The sequence below is a fragment of the Chelon labrosus genome (assembly GCF_963514085.1).
Source record: "Chelon labrosus genome assembly, chromosome: 11".
NCBI lineage: Eukaryota > Metazoa > Chordata > Actinopteri > Mugiliformes > Mugilidae > Chelon > Chelon labrosus.
In genome coordinates this window covers 6,474,459-6,493,819 of record NC_140344.1, presented here as the reverse complement: position 1 = coordinate 6,493,819, position 19,361 = coordinate 6,474,459, and the positions used below count along the sequence as shown (strand labels likewise).

The 19,361-nt window shown below is 39.7% G+C and overlaps 1 protein-coding gene across 3 annotated transcripts in view; it reads left to right on the top strand.

Moving 5' to 3' along the window:
* Positions 1-6,337, top strand: part of LOC311495957 (transcription factor SOX-6-like) — an 80,105-nt gene extending 73,768 nt beyond the window's left edge. For all 3 annotated transcript variants that reach the window (XM_084555643.1, XM_084555641.1, XM_084555642.1), the window contains 2 exons: positions 516-729; positions 3,272-6,337. In XM_084555643.1, the coding sequence (XP_084411769.1) occupies positions 516-729; positions 3,272-3,614 (557 nt within the window). In that variant the 3' untranslated portion in view covers positions 3,615-6,337. The remainder of the gene's footprint in view (positions 1-515; positions 730-3,271) is intronic.
* The last annotated feature ends 13,024 nt before the right edge of the window (positions 6,338-19,361 follow it).

Sequence of the window (19,361 nt, the reverse complement as noted above, 5' to 3'; positions counted from 1 at the left end):
AGTACAAGAAGAGTTTGTGATAAACCTTGATAAACAGAGGAGCGAGGCAGAGTGTGTATAATCAGTTGTCAAAGTACTTCACAGATGCGCTGCGTTCCTGCGGTAATGGCCCTGTCCACTTGCTCAGGAGGTCCTCTTAACGGGGAAAAGAAGACATACACAATGTATCATTCTTCCCGAGCCAAAAGCCAGTCGAGTGTGATCTACTCCTGGTTTAAAAAGGCCTCCTTGCTCACAGCCTTAATGGTGTCTGTTCACATGAAAAAGTCCAACCTTCAGAAAACCCCCAGAAAAGCCAAAGTTGTTTCTTTTCACTACATCAGAAATGACAGTATGCTTGGAACGTTGGAGTTTAGATTCACTGCTCGTTACATTTCACTGAAACCTTCACGGTCACTTCCTAGAAATCCCTGAATTTGTCAGTTTACTCACCAACTGAACTTCTTGCCATTGAATTCGGTAATGTTGATTTCTTAGGATGCTGCATGTTTTAAAATCTAAACCGTCTGCCTCAGGCTCTCGCTGGAAATCCATGACCAACCAGGAGAAGCAGCCGTACTACGAGGAGCAGGCCCGCTTGAGCAAGATCCACTTGGAGAAATATCCCAACTATAAGTATAAGCCGCGGCCCAAGAGGACCTGCATCATCGACGGCAAGAAGCTGCGCATCGGAGAGTACAAGCAGATGATGCGTTCACGGCGTCAGGAGATGAGGCAGTTCTTTGTTGGGTGAGAGAAAGTTGGCTTTAAACATCACAGTTTGCTTTCTAGATAGGTGCTCACACAGGTTTGATAAAAAGATAAGGTAAATCTTAAAACTGAAGAATTTTAAATTAGTTTTTTAACGTGACGTGCAGTTTAAATTCAATGAAATCAGTTAACATCACACTAATTGAGGCTATTCTTCCCTCTTAACGACTGGTATGGATGGTGAAAAAGTAGCCATTCTCAGCTTTTACTCGGTGATGTGCGTTAAAGAAAATGTGCTGCCATGTTCAAACTCAACCTGACAGCCTTGTGTTTTAAAGCACAACAGCTGCACAACGTCTTATTTGCAGTTTCCTGTGGAATTGTCCACGTTACAGCAGCATTTCATTAGCATTAGAAAATAGTTCAAATCTCTGCGTCCCTGCGTTATGTACAGTATTTAAAGTAATTTTGTACACTTCTTTAGAGGGGTCAGTGTTCATTGACATCCACAATCCTTGGGCAGTCATGAGCCTTGGATCACAGACAAGCTTTGTGTCTTGCTTTGCTCTGTAGCTGTAACCTTTCAGTTCAGTTATCTCTTAAACAAACATGTTATCCTGTCAGTCACCTTGGCTCAAATATAGATAAGAAACAGAATTACCTAGATAAGAACAATATATAATCCCCAGAAGTATTTTCCTTTTTGTTAATGACGGAGTTAAAGGGCAATTTATTGAAATATTTCAATGGCAATTTTACATTTAATGTGAGTTCTTTTTTTTTTTTTTTTGTCCCTGAATGTGTTTCAGTATGAATAGAAAAGACATTTTCTTAACTGCATCCATTTTATAGAAGTTTGTGAGGTGATCATCAGGGTTTATGGGCCTTCATGAAAAAGGTTTTAAACTTCTTTTGGTTCTATCTGCAAAATCCTTTAGAGATTTGCTGATGAGCATTATATATATATATGTATATATATATATATATATATATATATATATATATATACACACACACACACACACACACATATTATATATATATACTTGAGTGTAGTCAGCGCAGCAAGGGGAAAAACAGTGGCATTGTCTTAATAGGAACCAGTTGTGGATGTGTTTAAAGCCATCACAGTGGCCTGTGTTTGAGATGGATTTACCAGAGGCCGCAGCTTTGAATAGGAGCGATTTTTAATAGCTTGTCATTTATTAAATTAGGACAATGCTGGGCGCTTGCGGGCACCGAAATTGGACACAGACAGACATAGTGGAATATGAAATGTAAGCAGATGTTTGAGAGAGAACGGGAGCGAGGCGTACGTCACAGGCTGAATGCCACATTTACTGTGTGTGGTCAAGTACATGCAAAAAAGCTTAGCTTCTCCAGGCCTGGACTTTGAGTTAAAGCTAAATCAAACCGTTTCCAGGAGCCAGTACACAACCAGTCGCTCGCACATTCCATAGGACTAAACTAGTGTTGTTTTAAAGTGCTGAATGTGAAAATGAGTCCTTCAGAGCTGAGCGCATTAATTGTTTCTGTAGACAGAGGAGGGAAAACTGTTAGGTGAAAAAGGTGACAGTAATTTTCCTGCTTGATGCGGTTCATCTGAGGAGCCAGAGGGCCTCTTTGAATGATGTGCGTTTACCCTCATTCCATCTTTATCTCAACAGGTTATTTAGGCGATGCTGCTGTGAGCTGGCAGGTAGAGCTCCATGTTAGGACATGCTCGACCAGATGAGAAGCGTTGCTCTTTAACTTGAGTGGCTTCAGAATTAATGTTTTGTTCAAAGCAGTTGTTCAAAGGATAATGAATCAGTGTCTGATCAAAAGCCAGTCTATCCAGCTTACACAGTAACCACTATCTGTTGTATTTTATTTCTCTGTATCAGTCTTTTTAGCGAGGTTAGGAAATGTTAATAGCTTGCTAATTCTTGCTAGTGCTAAACACAACTAAGACACTCGTTAAGATAAATATTATACCTTTAAGCAATTTCCATTGTGGACGATTAAAGTCTAAGCCTACCTGTTAAACAGCAGCATGTTAGCATTATCACTGTAAGCTCATTAGCATGCCGATGTTAGCATGTATCAGGGCCATTCCTCATAGAGCCGTTAGCATGGCTGTAGACCCTTAAGTGTGTATTCATTGTAAATGTTTCTCTGTTTTTTTATATATTGGGTCCATCTAACCCTGACAGTATCACCTGCTGATGAATAAGCTGCAGAATCATCCCTGCTAATGATGGAAACATGTATTAAATAGAAGAGCATCAATTTCCCAGATCAGACTGACCCTGAACAGCAGCTTTCAGTACTATGGTGGCCCTGAGTGCTCAGAAATACTTGTGGATGCAATGGATGCAAAAAAACACAAAAAAACAACCGGTTAATGAAAGTTTCATAGCTGCTGAGTTGATAACTGACACAACTTTATGGACTTGGATAAAAAGCACAGAAATAAGAGGAAATAAAACAATATTTTTTACATAAAGTTGTGTCATATACTGTATATCAAGGTTGTCTACCTGCATCTGATTTCATGTTTTTTACCCTTCTTTCCTTCTCTCCTTCTTGTGGTTCTCAGGCCTCAGCCACCCATGTCTCTGGGCAACAGCCCGGGAGGTGTAGGAGTTTACCCTGGCGCCATCACTATGGCAACGACAGCCACACCATCCCCACACCTGACCTCAGACTGCTCCAGCAACTCAGCCAGCCCTGAACCAGCCATCCCCGTCATTCAGAGCACATACGGGGTGAAGTCTGAGCCCGGCGGCGGCAGCAACGGTGGCGGGGTCGGCGCCTTGGATCTGCCCAGCGACCCCACCAACGGAGACGACGACATGGACATGTATGAGGACTTTGAGGACGAGCCCAAGTCAGACTATAGTAGCGACCACGAGACACGGGAGGCCGTCAGTGCCAACTGAGTGTGCTCAGGGCGCGAGATATAGAAAGAAAAGAAGAAAACAACTCCCATTATACTCAGAGAGACTTCTTAAAAACACAGTTTATCACAGAGAGCTTCAGGCAGACTTTCAGAACGTGTTGCATCATGCACTGAGCATGCCCCGAGAGGATTTCTAATCAGCAGATATGCTCCGAAAGTTCTCCAACAGTATCTCGATGGACGCCCATTTGAAGAAGAGGGCCGATGGGCAAAATGTGACCCAGGAACACAATCCGACCGATCATTCAGACATCCAGCTGACAACAAACTTCAGTTTCCTATCCTCTGACAATCTTAACAGGAGTGTATAAGAGTTAGACAAGGGGAGAAAAGGGGAGAAAAAGGAGGCAAAACAAATGAGCGACGAACACATTGCTGTGTGGTTTATAAAGAGCATGCATGGATTTTGAAGCATTAGGAATTGGTCTTCAACAGCTATTTGGTCTTAAATGTTTAAGGAGTGATTTAGTTTTTATCATTATGTATTTACTTTTTGTGTTTTTTTTCCTTCATTGTTTTGTTTTTTGTTCTATAGACTTTTTTTCTGACAGGTCACTGCCTGTAAAAACTCTGGACTGTCAGAACTTGAAATTTGGAAAGTTTTTAATATAAATCCTAGTTCTTGTAATCTTATAGTCTTACTTTTGTTTCTTATGAAAACAGTGCTACATCCTTTTCTTTTTCTGACAAACTGCTTACATTACATTACTGTTAGATTTTTTTTTTTTTTTTTTTTTTTTTAAATATCCCAGCTCAGGTATGATGTGCCAGCTTGTGAATGTGTTTTTTTTTTTCTTTTCTTACAGAAAGAGTGGTAGGACTTGTCAGACTGTCAATGAAATAAAGGGAGCACAATCCCTTATATTATTATTATTATTATTATTATTATTATTATTATTACTATTATTATTGAGTAAGTAAGTACCCAGACGTTGTACAGATTTTTCTTCAAATGTGCCAAACATTCACATTCACTCGGGATGTCGTAGTCTTAATTTCCAATGCTGCAAAAAAGTCTTATACAATCAGTTTTTTTCTATCTGATGAGATGGGTTCCTACTCAGTAACTGCTCCCACCCTGGCCCAATCACAGGCAGAGCTCAGGGAGGACATGTTTTAATCACTCGCTCAGTCTCACACACACACACACACACACACACACACACACACACACACTTTGTGTTGCTCTCTCTTCGATTCAGAGGAGCAGCATCGAAGGCACCCGTGCCTCTGTTTCACTGCATTGGTGCTTTCATAAACCACATCGCCCGTAGATTCTCGAGGCCAAACCCTTGTGCAGTTAAGTGCAGTGCAGTACCAGCATTTGAGTCTGTCCCTTTAAATCAGCCTAGATAATTTCAGCTTAATTTCACTTTAAGAATTCCCGAGTCTTAAAAGTGCTCCTTAAGCTCTGCTCTCTCAGCGTCATAGGAAAGGGGACGAAGCATCCCCAGGATGACCCAACTATAGGACAAGAGATTCTAGTATACTGGATCACTGTATTGTGTTTTGAATCGGTACAAAAATGTACAAAATGTTACTATTTTTATTCGCTTGTTAATTTTTAAATGTCTTCTTAGCATCATGTGGGAGAGATAGGCCAAACTGGTGTTTTAAAAAAGAATTTATATAGTTACAAAAAAAAAAACATGGGTTTAATAGGTCTGTCGTTTCAGAAGGGTACTTTTTTCTACGTTGCATGTATATTTTGAAGACGAGTAAATTATTAAGAGGAGAGTGGAGGGGGGGGGAGGTGCAAAAGTCTCAATCAGCCTCTCAGTCGCAGCCTCCCCAGTCAGAGCACACACACAAGTTTTTTCCACAGTCTGAAGCGAGATGCTCCTGTTCTGATGCGGCCCAGCAGCCAGCGCCACGCTGAGCGCACATGCTTTTTCCTCTGTTTCACTCAAATGTCACATTCTTTCGCTGAAGACACGTTATATTTTTACTTTGTCTCTCTTCGCTGCATTCTTTGCAATTTTGAACATGTTTCCATTTTCCAAACCTGTGACCTCGGGTAGTTTCTGGGTGCTCTGTTTAGCTGCTTCATGCGTCTCCTGACTTTTCTCGATGACCATATCTGGCAGTTTTTACTTGGAAAAGCTTCACAAGCTGGGACTGAACATTGATTTTAACTTGCATTACAGGAAAAAAAAAAACAAAACAAAAAAAAAAAAACAACAAAAAAACGATGCCTCATACATTTCTGTTAATGTCATACACATCCTAAGCACTGGATATAAATTCTATGTTTTTTTTTGGTATTGACTAATGTGAAGGTGTTATTTGATTTTAAACATGATAATTAGAAAGTCAACAGTCACAGTTTTGGAGCCTCGTACAAACCAGGCACCGGTAAATTGCCATTTGGTTAGAAGCATTTCATTTGTTTAAGTCAATTTTGTTGCCGCAGCTCTAGTGCCGCCTAAAGAGGTCACACCACCTCTGATCTCTTTCAAAGGTAACCTCATGCTCTTGTCAGTTGTGACCTGCAGAGGCAGAACACAAGTTTCCTGGTCGCACACATTTTTTTTTTCTTTTTTTTTTTTTGTGATGAGTATTGTATTTGAAATTCAATTGTGCGTTTTAACATTTCATTGTATTTATTAGCCAGCTTTGGCTCTAAAAATGTGTCAGTACAACTTGGTGAGAAAGACAATCAAAAAAAAATATATATAAATAAAAAAAAGTAAAGACTTGAGATTTTCCTTACAAATCTGTTGGTTCGTCATTCCTGTTCCTAGTGTTTCTTTGTCTTTCCAGAAAAGCTCTCGTGCCACATCATTGTGCTCTGTGTGTGTGACAGCGCTGTGCACACGTTGCAGGTAGCGTTGCGTGAATTTGTATTTCCATTACTCTAAATAGTGCTCTTACTTTCCAGGGATCTAATAATTTCCAACACAAGGCTTTCTGTTTCCAGAGTCAAGCCATTCCACTTTATATTTTGGTGGCCCATTACAGTAAATGTGGCCTATTGTTCCATTGTGCGAGCGTGCGTGTGCGTCTGTGTGTGTGTGAGGTAACGCCACACATTCTGACTGTGCTGTGGTGTATACGCCACGGCGCCGGTGCTCGCTGCAGCCAATCCCAGCATTTCAGAGACAGAAACTGAGAGCTCAGCCATATGCAGCCACATCATAAATCTAATTGTAATTCCCAAATCAACTGTAGCGTCACCCTGCGAGGGGCGCCGGCAAGTTTGTCACACACTCCTTTGTGAGCACTTGTGTGTGTGCTGCGCTTGTGCTTTTGGTTGGGAGGGGTGTTTGAAATCATACTTGTGCCGTTGCCATGCTAATCTCGTTAAATAAGTCATCATAATTTACATTTCCTTTTCCTTTCTGCAGGATGAACATTTAGCTGTTTTCAAGTTGACAGATTGCGTGTGTATGTGTGTGCACAGTTAGTGTGAGCATACACAAAGCTTTCAGCACCTCAACAAAGGATAGTATAGTTCATTAGTGCAGTCTTAGTTTCATAACTACATGCCCACACTCATGTATACACTTCATTTATCCCTGAAGGAGAGTGACGCAATCCTCAGTTTCCATTCGGTTTTCCCAGTTGTTGAAGCTACTGGTAGCTGAAAGTAAAGAGATTTGCAAACAGAATAATGGAACAATCAAGTTGACTGCATATCAGATTCGTAAATAACATTCAGAATTTGCATGCTTGCATGGAGAGCTGGGTGTGGCTTGGTGTATCAGAAGACAGTCAGTCAGAAACAACAAGTACAAGAGATGGTAGATTTCATTTCTAATTGGATTATACCAATCTGCAGGGGTGGAAGGAATACTTGAACCTTCAACTTCTATATGGACGCATGCTACATTACAGCCGTTGCCAGATGAGTTCACACAATGCCGATTAGGATAATAACAGGAAGATCACTCTGTATTTTAAAGCATAATGTGCTGTTTGTGGTGAAATAGACACGCTGGAAAATCGGTGGAATAGATGTATTTTACGTCCAAAAGCAGGGGTTGCTTGCAGGAGCTGAAGAGGGGAACCGACTGGAGGCTGCAGCAACTAGGAGTATTGTTTTTAGGCTATGACAGAGAAACGCCAACTACAAATGTAACAAGGTTTCTGGACAAATAAAATAATGCAGAGGAGGCATCCAAGAAAAGTTTCTGGTGATCCAGATGAAAAAGAAAGTTAAGTTTCAGAGGAAGGGTGACCGTGTACAGAAGAAAGTTTGTGGCAAGGACGAACTCAGATTAACTCTGGTGTCGCATAGATAATTACCTCGTTTGACGACTCCATCATTCAACGTTCCCTTCCGCCCCTGCCTGTGTTTTCACACAGGATAACTCCTGAGGAAAAAGGGTGACGCGGTCAAGTTCACCTAGGCTTACATCAAATGCAGTGTTTGTGTAATTACTCCCTGCCAAATGGGTGATACGCACTGCAGAGTTTAATAAAACTAGAAATACTTCTTTTTGAAAATACTGTTACAAGCTGTGCTTTAAGTGCTTGAGTGCTGATACTCCCCTTCTCCATCCAACTCAGCTCCACTGTGCATTCTCCTTGCGGATTCTTGAATCCCAGCCAACATTATTGATGCGTTTTATTCTTCTGCTTTTTTCCCCATTTATCCTAAATAGTTGGGAGTCATGAGCTGGCGCGTGATGTTACACTTTCACAAGAACAGACAACTGAGTGTTGCATAGTGCCAGCAAGGAACACAAAGAGGCAAGTTATGGGTGATGTAGTTAAAGCACCATTATGAATCGACAGGGTCAATTTGACCTAGGCTGTTTTGACTGCTTATAAAGCATGATATATATAGTTTCACCTTCTTATTGAACTTGTGTCCAACACATTAACATAAATTTTATATTTATTACTGTAATTTATGGTATGATACACTTAATTTACATAACAGTACAAATCATTTTTGAGTAAAAAAAAGCAGAAATTCTGAATTATTTTCACTATGCTTATGATCAGAGACATATGTGTTGATCCATTACACAGACTGGTATATGTCAGTGTTCAGTCAGGCTATTGTTTTGAAACCTTTTTGATTTTTTTAATGGCAGCAGATAGTCACACCTGTTGTCCTCCTGGTTCAGTTTGACCTGAGCTGTTTTAACTGGTTATAATGCATAACGTGTAAAATGATCACACCATTCTGTGTTACATATTTTCAGCCAACTTCATTACAAGTCATTACCACACATTTTAAACTGCTTTTACAGCTGTATTTATGAAATTAAACCTAATTTACATGAAATTATTAGTTACAACTACAGATTGGTATATGTCAAGCATTAGTCAGGATACCTTCAGGTCAAAACTGACTGATGCACTTGTTTTCATAAATAAGAGAGCAAAGAAATATAATAATTTGCAAAGTGCAGCATTTATTTTAAAAACTCTTTCTTTGACCTTCTTTAAAAAAAATTTGAAACACAGAAAAACAGTGTGAGGGCGTATGTGTGACGGGCAGCCCGTTGGCCCCTGACTGGGGGCTGTAATCCATTTACACCTGTATACACTGGTGACCTGCAACAAAAGTAATAAACAACAAATCATTTAAAAATTAATTCTTATTTCACACAAGAATGCAATGCATTGACCTGAAGGAATATCGATAAATATTACATGAAAAAAGTGCAATACCTTGTCCGGGTTGTGGACTCCCCCTTGTTCTTGTTATAATCAAGGATGATATGGGGCTTTTTGTCCCCCGTGGTGCTACTAAAAGCAGTGTCCCAATTTTTTTTTCTCTCTACAGGGCAGTAGGAGACAAGAGAATCCGTCCTCTTCATCAGGCAGTCTCAGAGTGAAATGTGAAATTCCCTGAGGATGCTGTATTTATAATCTCAGTTTTTTGTTTATACACTATATTACCAAAAGTATTCGCTCACCTGCCTTTACTCATTCTATGAACTGAAGTGCCATCCCATTCCTAACTCATAGAATTCAATATGATGTCGGTCCACCTTTTGCAGCTATTACAGCTTCAACTCTTCTGGGAAGACTGTCCACAAGGTTGAGGAGAGTGTTTATAGGAATTTTTGACCATTCTTCCAAAAGCGCATTGGTGAGGTCACACACTGATGTTGGTCGAGAAGGCCTGGCTCTCAGTCTCCGCTCTAATTCATCCCAAAGGTGTTCTATCGGGTTCAGGTCAGGACTCTGTGCAGGCCAGTCAAGTTCATCCACACCAGACTCTGTCATCCACGTCTTTATGGACCTTGCTTTGTGCACTGGTGCACAGTCATGTTGGAAGAGGAAGGGGCCTGCTCCAAACTGTTCCCACAAGGTTGGGAGCATGGAATTGTCCAAAATGTTTTGGTATCCTGAAGCATTCAATGTTCCTTTCACTGGAACTAAGGGGCCAAGCCCAGCTCCTGAAAAACAACCCCATACCATAATTCCTCCTCCACCAAATTTCACAGTTGGCACAATGCAATCTGAAATGTACCGTTCTCCTGGCAACCTCCAAACCCAGACTCGTCCATCAGATTGCCAGATGGAAAAGCGTGATTCATCACTCCAGAGAACGCGTCTCCACTGCTCTAGAGGCCAGTGGCGGCGTGCTTTACACCATTGCATCCGACGCCTTGCATTGCACTTGGTGATGTGTGGCTTGGCTGCAGCTGCTCGGCCATGGAAACCCATTCCATGAAGCTCTCTGCGTACTGTACTTGGGCTAATCTGAAGGTCACATGAAGTTTGTAGCTCTGTAGCAATTGACTGTGCAGAAAGTCGGCGACCTCTTTGCACTATGCGCTTCAGCATCCGCTGACCCCTCTCCGTCACTTTACGTGGCCTACCACTTCGTGGCTGAGTTGCTGTTTTTCCCAAACGCTTCCATTTTGTTATAATAGAGCTGACAGTTGACTGTGGAATATTTAGGAGCGAGGAAATTTCACGACTGGATTTGTTGCACAAGTGGCATCCTATGACAGTTCCACGCTGGAATTCACTGAGCTCCTGAGAGCGGCCCATTCTTTCACAAATGTCTTGTTTCACAGTCTGCATGCCTGAGTGCTTGAATTTATACACCTGGGGCCAGGCCAAGTGATTAGAACACCTGATTCTGATCATTTGAATGGGTGAGCGAATACTTTTGGTAATATAGTGTAGTTACCGTGTGCCAAATTGGAGAAAGGCAAATCACAGGTGTGAATTTAACATGTTTACAAATGTTTAGCTTTGACATTTTGATCTGTCTGGAGGCTGAATGCACATCAGAGATTGCAAATTTTACACTGAAGGAATCAGAGCATTGGAAGTTGCTTTGACGCACGTGCGTGGGTGTGTGTGTGTGTGTGTGTGTACAAGTTGTATGTGTGTGTTCGTGGTGCTGCAAAGCACAATAGTGTGACCCATTGCACCTCTAAATATAGCTGCACTGTTAGAAATTCCTGTTAGTTTACAGCAGAATTCCAACATTATTAACCTGTTATTTTTGAATACATCACTCTACTGTTAATACAAACAAAAAATTGTGAAATTTTGGTGATTCACTGTTCTTTTAACAGAACTATACTGTTTTCCTAAAATACAGCATTTAACTGCTAATCATTCATCCAAACCTTTTAAATAATGGTATCATGATGTATTTTTTGCATTCTGGGAAATTTAACCTAAACTACACATGGGAAGCTGGATCTGTTCGGGCGGCACAGTGGTGAGGTGGTTAGCACCGATGCCTCACAGCGAGAAGGTCCCAGGTTCAAATCCATGGGCCGACTGGGCCTTTCTGTGTGGAGTTCGCATGTTCTCCTTGTGTCTGCGTGGGTTCTCTCCAGGTACTCCGGCTTCCTCCCACCGTCCAAAGACATGCTGGTTAGTTTCACTGGTGATTCTAAATTGGTCATTGTGTTAGCTGAGATAGACTGGCGACCTGTCCAGGGTGTACCCCGCCTCTCGCCCGATGACAGCTGGGATAGGCTCCAGCAGACCCCACGACCCTTCACTGTTTGTAGATTTTGTGAAGACTGATAATGTAGTTTTAAACAAACCAGTTGACTGTAAAGTATTGTGAAAGTCATCTTAACAGTTTTTCAATAACAGCACAAAACTGTAAATTTTAGTGACAGTAAATAAATGTTAATTTTACAGTAACATAATGGCAACCCTGCTGCCAGTTCTTTACTGTTATTTTACAGGAAATTTTTTAACAGTGTGGGTCAAACTGACCCAGGAAGACAACAAGTCCTATAAATTTTGATAAAACACACATAACTTAACAAATATAGTCATAATTAATTTGACTTGTAAAGAGCATAGGGCACCATCCATGTCATTTTCTGACAATTATATGGAAGAAAACCAAAGTTATGACAGTTTACATTTTGAAATCGGGTTAAATTGACCCGAAGACCCCGATTCATATATTGCATTAATTATTATCTTCACTGTAGTTACTAGTAAATGTAGCTCAGATAGTAGAAGTACAATAATTTCCTCTGAATTATAGTGGAATCAAAGTAGAATGCAGAGTGAGATTTACATACTCAGCTTTGTAAAAATAACTAAACATGGTACAGTTCCTGCAATACAAACTTCAGTTGTTGAGGTTAAAAGACCATATTTTTACAACTGAACATTTCCATGGGTTGTGATTTAATAAATTCTGGAAGTGCAAACCATCAATGCATTCACCTCTCACAGAAACTTTACTTTGTTCTTTTTTTTTGCAGCTTTGTTTAAACAGGTTACTTCTTACTTTCCTTCTGTCTAGGCCTGTAGTAATGCTCAGATCTTGAAGAGTTTTTATTAACACAAACTCTGCACAGATGATCAGTTCAGCTTGAAGCCATCGTTTTTGGGGTTTTTTTTGGAAAGAGGAGAAACATATGTTCCTGTACATTAATGTCAACACAGAGGGCACACGTCTGTGAAGGTTCCCGGTCATCCAGGTCACCCAAAAGAAACGAAGCTGAAGTAAGGGCAGCTGGGCTTGTTGGGTTTCTTGAAGACGCTTCACCTCTCAAAGTAGTGAGGTATCTTAATGAGCAGGTGGAGAGAAGGGATGCCCATGAAACTCACATGAGGTGGGTCTCTAACAACGAATTTGTTTTGATGCTGTTTTTGATTAGGGAAATAAAATACAATCAAAACAGATTCTTCCAATTACAGTTTTATCTCGAAGAAACCCCACAAGTCCATCTGCCATTGTTTCAGCTTTGTTGTTTGGAGATAGAGGGGACGTGTAGATAGATCTCATCCAGTCAGTAGTTTGGCAAAACTGTGTTCATGGTACAGTTTTCTCACAAAAAAGTTTGAACTACCCCTTTAAGGGAAGGAGTTGTTTTAAATGTTTAAAACAGTTTAAGGGCTTTATTTTCAGCTCCATGTAAACATGCCGACTGAATACATCTGATCATATCTAGTATGGAAAAAAGATAGCTTGGCTGGTTACCGAGGCAATTGTTCCTTTCAAAAGAGGGAGAAACAGACACAGTCATAAACTCAGACGTGATTACAGAGACTTTACCTGTCTTTTCTCATGGGCTTGGTGTGGGAGAGCAGGCTGAGGCATAATAACGTGCTGTCTTCATGAAAGCCTGTTCTTAGACAGGGCCCTCTAGGCAAATTCACTTTTTGATTTTTAAAAACCATCTTGAAGAGTAGAGAGAACCACATCCTTTCTTTTTTTCCCCCCTCCTCACCAATCAGACATTTAGATCAAGAGAATTATAAATTGTTATTACAAAGGAGGAGCCCCCTTCAGACGTGTTGGAGAGGCTCTTTCAATGAGGCATCAAAGCCACCCTGTTTATGATCATGGAGGCTCCACTACTCATTAAAGCACACAGAATGGTCATGGTTCTGCAGCATGCTGCCGTTCTCTTTGAGCTTATGATGCTTAATCATTCAAATGCTTTTGATTCAAAAGGGACTAATTGACCCTTGCACTTCCGTTGAGTTGATCGTGTTTCACAATGAGCACCGTCTGAGTGATGCTGCAGGTAAAAAGTCGTCCAGAAGTCTGCATTTGATTAAAAGAGGAAATCTTTTCTACATCTAACTTTTAATCGTAGGTTTTTGCTCGTCAATTGTGATTCATCGGCCCCTTTTTCTCATTAAAAATTATAATTACAGTATGTATCTTTGCGGCGATTTGCTCAATTGGATCATCAAATATTCTTCTTTAAAGGACAACAACATGCTTGGTTACACATGTTTACTCACCCACATATGACAGTTTATGAAGCTCACTGCGATGCTGGTGATTAGCCTGTTAGAAAGCTAGTCATTGCCAAATGACAAGCATGCAAAGCACAGCTGAGACTGATGAGAATGTCTTTTTCACTCATCAATAAAAGACTGACCACGGGGCCTCATGAAAACTTATGGTTTCATCAGTTACAGTACGTCCTCATTCACTCACTGACTGGATTTTGAACTTGGATTAAACTATAGCTCATAGTGAGCTCATAGTGAACTGTCCCCTTTTCCAATTTGAAAAGGGGACAGTCCTTTATAAAAAAAAAAGCACTAATAAAGCGCTGTTGTGCATTGTACGTAGTAAAAGGTACGATACAACTTGCACTTGAATATATCAGACTTTTTTAGCTAATGAAAGTTGATAACAATTGCAAATTGGGAGGGGTACTTAGTGTATTAGAATTCCAAGGGTCAGCAGCCTTGGGAGGTCTTTAACAAAATCACTAAAAAGCTAAATGCAATACCTGAATAAAAGGAAATCACACACACACAAAAAACATTTGAATGCAATTGCTTTAGCAGTTTCTGGGTTTCCATGTCTTTGAAACATTGCATAAAGGCATATATTTCTTTTTTAATGCAATTAGAAGTGAAAGAAAAAATTACAGCACTTTCTCAGGAAAATGGGCAATGGACAAAAGGCCAATTTTTCCTTTTTGAGGCAAAGTCCTTGGGTCTTTTTAAGTGCATTAGTCCGCTAATTAAATATTATATGTATAACGAAAAATGCCAGCATGAAAGCAGCTGAATTGTTTGATTCAAATTCACGTCTGCAGCCTTGATGAGTGGGACTGTGCACGGCCATGAGGAGGTAAAGAACGCCATTGTTGCCAGTCCTCCCCTCATTTGACCCGCCATAATCCTTTCCAATTTCACAATTACATTCCCTTTTGTGGCGCGCTCGCATACAAAGACAGTAGACATGGTTATGCAGTGGAGGCAGTGACATTTCACTAACTGCGTGCAGAGTTGCTGTTTACCATTCAAAAGTGAGACACTGAAGGACAAAAGTTCAGCTACAAGACAAACTGAAAAGTGTATGAAGTAGATCAAACAGTGGTTGTGGACAAAGGTTCTAGCTTGAACTCCTCTCTGTTCCAAGCAAATAATATTAAACACTTCATATCATCAGAATTTCAAACATATCATGTTTTATTCTCACGTAGCATTGTGGATTGTAAGGTTTTCATTTCCTCGTATTGAGTTCCCCTATCAGTCTCAAGGTCTTTAACCCCTAAACCATTCTCTGGTCTGTGACATGGTAAATCTACTAATTATTTCTGAATACACTTTTTTGTTACTGAATGATCCTTTTATGAACTTACCACTACACAATAACCAGAACTTGCACCAATAATTATTCAACCTTTTCTCACACGTTTTCTCATAATGATGTAGTTTAAATTAATTCTATGAATGGAGAAACTATTTCCAACTTAAATTTTTACCTGTTACTATTTATCTCAAAACTATTCAGTGTACACCTAATTAGGAAGGTTGTTATTTACTATACTATAAGCAAAGATAGTGTTGAGTATCATATAACTTTAACAACTTGTCCTGACTCTAAATACAAATGCACCTATATCTGCAAGGTTGCTTGCGCTGTATTAACGTAATTAATGTTAACGGAAGTCTGTTTAGCTTAGTTTTAAAGGTCCTAATGTGCATAAACTAACTGCTTACAACCTACAAATGCACTGGAAAGCAGTATTTCCATACTAGCCATTAGCTTCTGCTCTTGATAGGCTTCACTGAGATCTTTTCTAAAATACACAACAAATGAGGATACAATGAAAAATCCCATGGGCACTGAATAACGATCCACCATCAAGCAGAACTCACTCTAGTAGTCTGAATTCTAAGGCTTGTTGTTTGGAAAGCAGAGAAAACACAGAAGAGAGTGGTCCTTCAGGCAGAAGAGAGTCAATACCATTGCTTACCTGGAATTAGGTTTCAACTTTTCAAAAACCATTATCTCTTTACCAAGACTTACTTAGGTGATTTACACCATGGCTATACTGTAGACATAGCATAACCAGCATATTAGCATCTCAACAGGCCGGACCTTACATTAACATCCATCCTGGAGGACCAGGACTAAGTGACCAGCATAAAGTGCAAGTGTGAATACATCCAGGAGGTTCTGAGGATGCATTTGAGTGACCCAATTTCACATTTGGAGGTGCTCTGGGACACATTTGACCATATTCCTTTGGTAGTGTGAATGCAGAATTTGTCCTGGGTCAAATTAAAGAGGTCAGTTTTGCTTCATTCATTCAGAAAAATAAAACACAACCACTATTATAAATGACTGCCTAAAAAGACAAAGCACCGTAAATGATAACTGATGTCTGTTTATTAGTAATGAGAGCTTTTTAAAAATATCCCATCCTTGTGGCTGTTTACCAAATAATACCAAATAACAAATCAATCTAAACAACAAGTAACAAATGAAATTTTTTAATATGTGTACACTGTGTGTGATCATGTCATTAAAAAAATGTATGTGGTTAGCTCAGGCAGTCATGCTGATACTTAATAGGCCACAAGTTACGCATTTCCTCAATAAAGACTGGTGTCTTTATTAAGACACCAGCTTTTTTTTTCTGTCACTGTCTCAAACAACTCAGGGAAATTACAGTGCGTATGGAAGTTTCCAGGGCTCAGTTATAATCTGAGCTTTATACACTACGTCACGGCAGAGATCAATAAATAAAGAATAACTTCACGCGTGTGATTTCAGTAAGTGAGAAAGACTTCACAGCTTGTTCCAAAATGTTCCAGGATGTATCATGTCCCCATGTCATGGCGTACACTCAATAAGCAGCTGTTCGTGGTTCTGATACAGCCGTAGCGAGTTATCAGAATCAGCAGCTGTCCTGGCTGTGGACGCATGTGGAGATGTGTTTTAAAGCCCAGTGTGACCACAGTTACTTAAAGCTGGCCACTTGAGTTCAGACTGTCCAGGTCAGATGTTAATGCGGGGTCTGAACGGGGCATTAGTGTATCAGAGTGATTGCAGGTCATCCACGTTATGACGGCACACTCAGTTAGTTACACTCACATACTGTAATGAGAGCCAATAGAGCTGAACTGTAAAAGTGCATCCTGACTTGCAGAACTCTAACTTAATTATATTTTATTTGCCATTGCAACCAAAGCAATCGTTCAAAGTTAGAGGGAAAAAAGTGGGTTTTGGCAGAACATTGAAAAAGCTGATGCTGAAAATGTTGAACTAATGAGCTTTGGTGGCGTCCGCCGTCCACTGTAACTATACAAATGTATCATCTCCACAGTATGACCGTCACCAGAACAAAGCCAATGAACACCATTGAACTTAATCAGGGTGGTGTTGCATTTTCTGTTTAAACCATAAAACATATCAGCTGGAATAGTTATTAATAGTAGACAGGGTTGAGTTATTCCGATGCGAGTTCTACTACAATGGAACCGTATCATGTGTACCTGTGCTAGTGTTTCCTTCTGCCCTGTTTCATATGTTTAAGAATGCCTGCAGTGATCCAAGGTTGGACTAACCACATTAACCACATGAGGAACGACTGTAGCACCTTTGATCCCTGCAGGCCTTCTTCAAAGACAAGAGCCTTTTAATTTCAAAAGCTCTTGCAAAGACACGTCACAAAGCTGAGTCCAACATATCAATCACTCTCCACATTATACTCTCCTCAAGTTATAGTTAAAATCAGCTGTCTATATATAGGTTGGAAGCAAAATGACATGTGCCTGAATGACATGTGCCTGATAATCGCACTTTAAATGTACTTGAATCTATATGTATCATATATATATATATCATAGTATACACTCTAGTTCATTGATTTACCATTCAGCAAACTGCAATGACACTGTACTGGTAGGAGAAATGTAAACAGAGGAAAAAGCTTCTACATGTGACTTACAAGTGCAGACAACAGCATCGCCTCAGGGACTTTTGGAATGTGGCCTCTTCCACCCCAAAATCAAAGCATACTTCCTTTGCCCCCGTTTCATTTAACAGATGAATGACGTGATGCTTTCACTAATTGCATTTCAGTAATATATACATTTACCTACAATATGAGTCATATGATACGCACTGCAACCTATAGCATCCGCTGATCATCATCCAGCTGGTTGGACCTTCACTCTGGTGCTTTACATAATCTAGACATTTTTTGAGCCAAGAGACCTTCATATTAATATGTACAACTATACAGCAGAAATAAATTAAAAAATAAATAAATAAATAAACAAATGTTTACAGCCTGGTACAAAAGCTGTTTTGGTCTCTATTGCTCATTTCTCCATTTATGGCAATGGTGCGGGGATGGATTTTGACGAAACGCGTTTGTTTAAATTGTTTTTAGACTTAAAATTAGTTGGTTAGTATAATTTAGGGCATATTCACTTTAAGTGACAGGTGGATGTCCACCTCTTAACCTATTTTTTAATTAGTTGGGACAAATGACAATGGCCAAATCCTTCAAACCCGTAATATTGTGAGTTCATCTTCATATACAATTAGTTATTTAAGGCACTATGGGCTATTTTTTTTAACAATCCATAGCAAGAAAAGCTCAATTTATAATAGGTAAATGTATACAATAAAATGTGTACTGTATAATATTAATTGGGGCTTTAATCTGCGCATGTATAATTGAGTAATGGGCCTAGAGAAGCCTTATGGCATCATTGGACACCTTAATAACACTAAATGGAACAATTACATTAAAATTAATAACAACTACATCTGTGCTTTTCCTGTTGTGACGACTTAAAAGGATTAATTTGATGGCGGTCCCTGCATTTACAGACACATATCTGCACAATAAGAACACGAAACATGTGTGCACCACAAGGGTCTTTTTACTTCAACAAATTATTATACATATATGTATATATACAGTGTATATTATCAATCAATACTGTATACATTGATCAGAATTTCAAAGCACTTGCTAGGTAAAGATTTAGCAAACTTGTGGTACAAGTTAATGACCAGCAACACACATCCAGAAGGCAGATGATAATGAGATTACATCAGCAGCTCACGGTATCTTCCCATAGCTATAGGCTACGAAGTCATAAATACAAGTAAACGGAATAAACGTAACATACATAAAAGTGTGCGTCAACTACTGTTGAAGAAACCAGTTTTTAACTTATAATTTATATGTGAACACACTGAAACTAGCAGCACTATGGTAAAGTAGCACTTACTCTGCAAGGTGTAGTTGTGTTTGAGGTGCATTCAAACACAAGTGTAGCACTTCTGTCAGACAAATGGAGGATTTTAGTGTAAACCAATATATGACGCGCCTTACATCTCATCTGACTCAGGGTGAAATACTGATTTATGACGTCACGCTGTATGAGCATTTACATAAGGCTGCTGAATTTGACATCATTTTCAAAAGTGTACAATACACTGTGAGCTTGAGGAATACGCTGTGAGGCACATACAAAACAACTCTACATCAAATTTCTTCAGCAAGAAAAGAGAATGATTTAAAATAATTCCCTGTTCGGG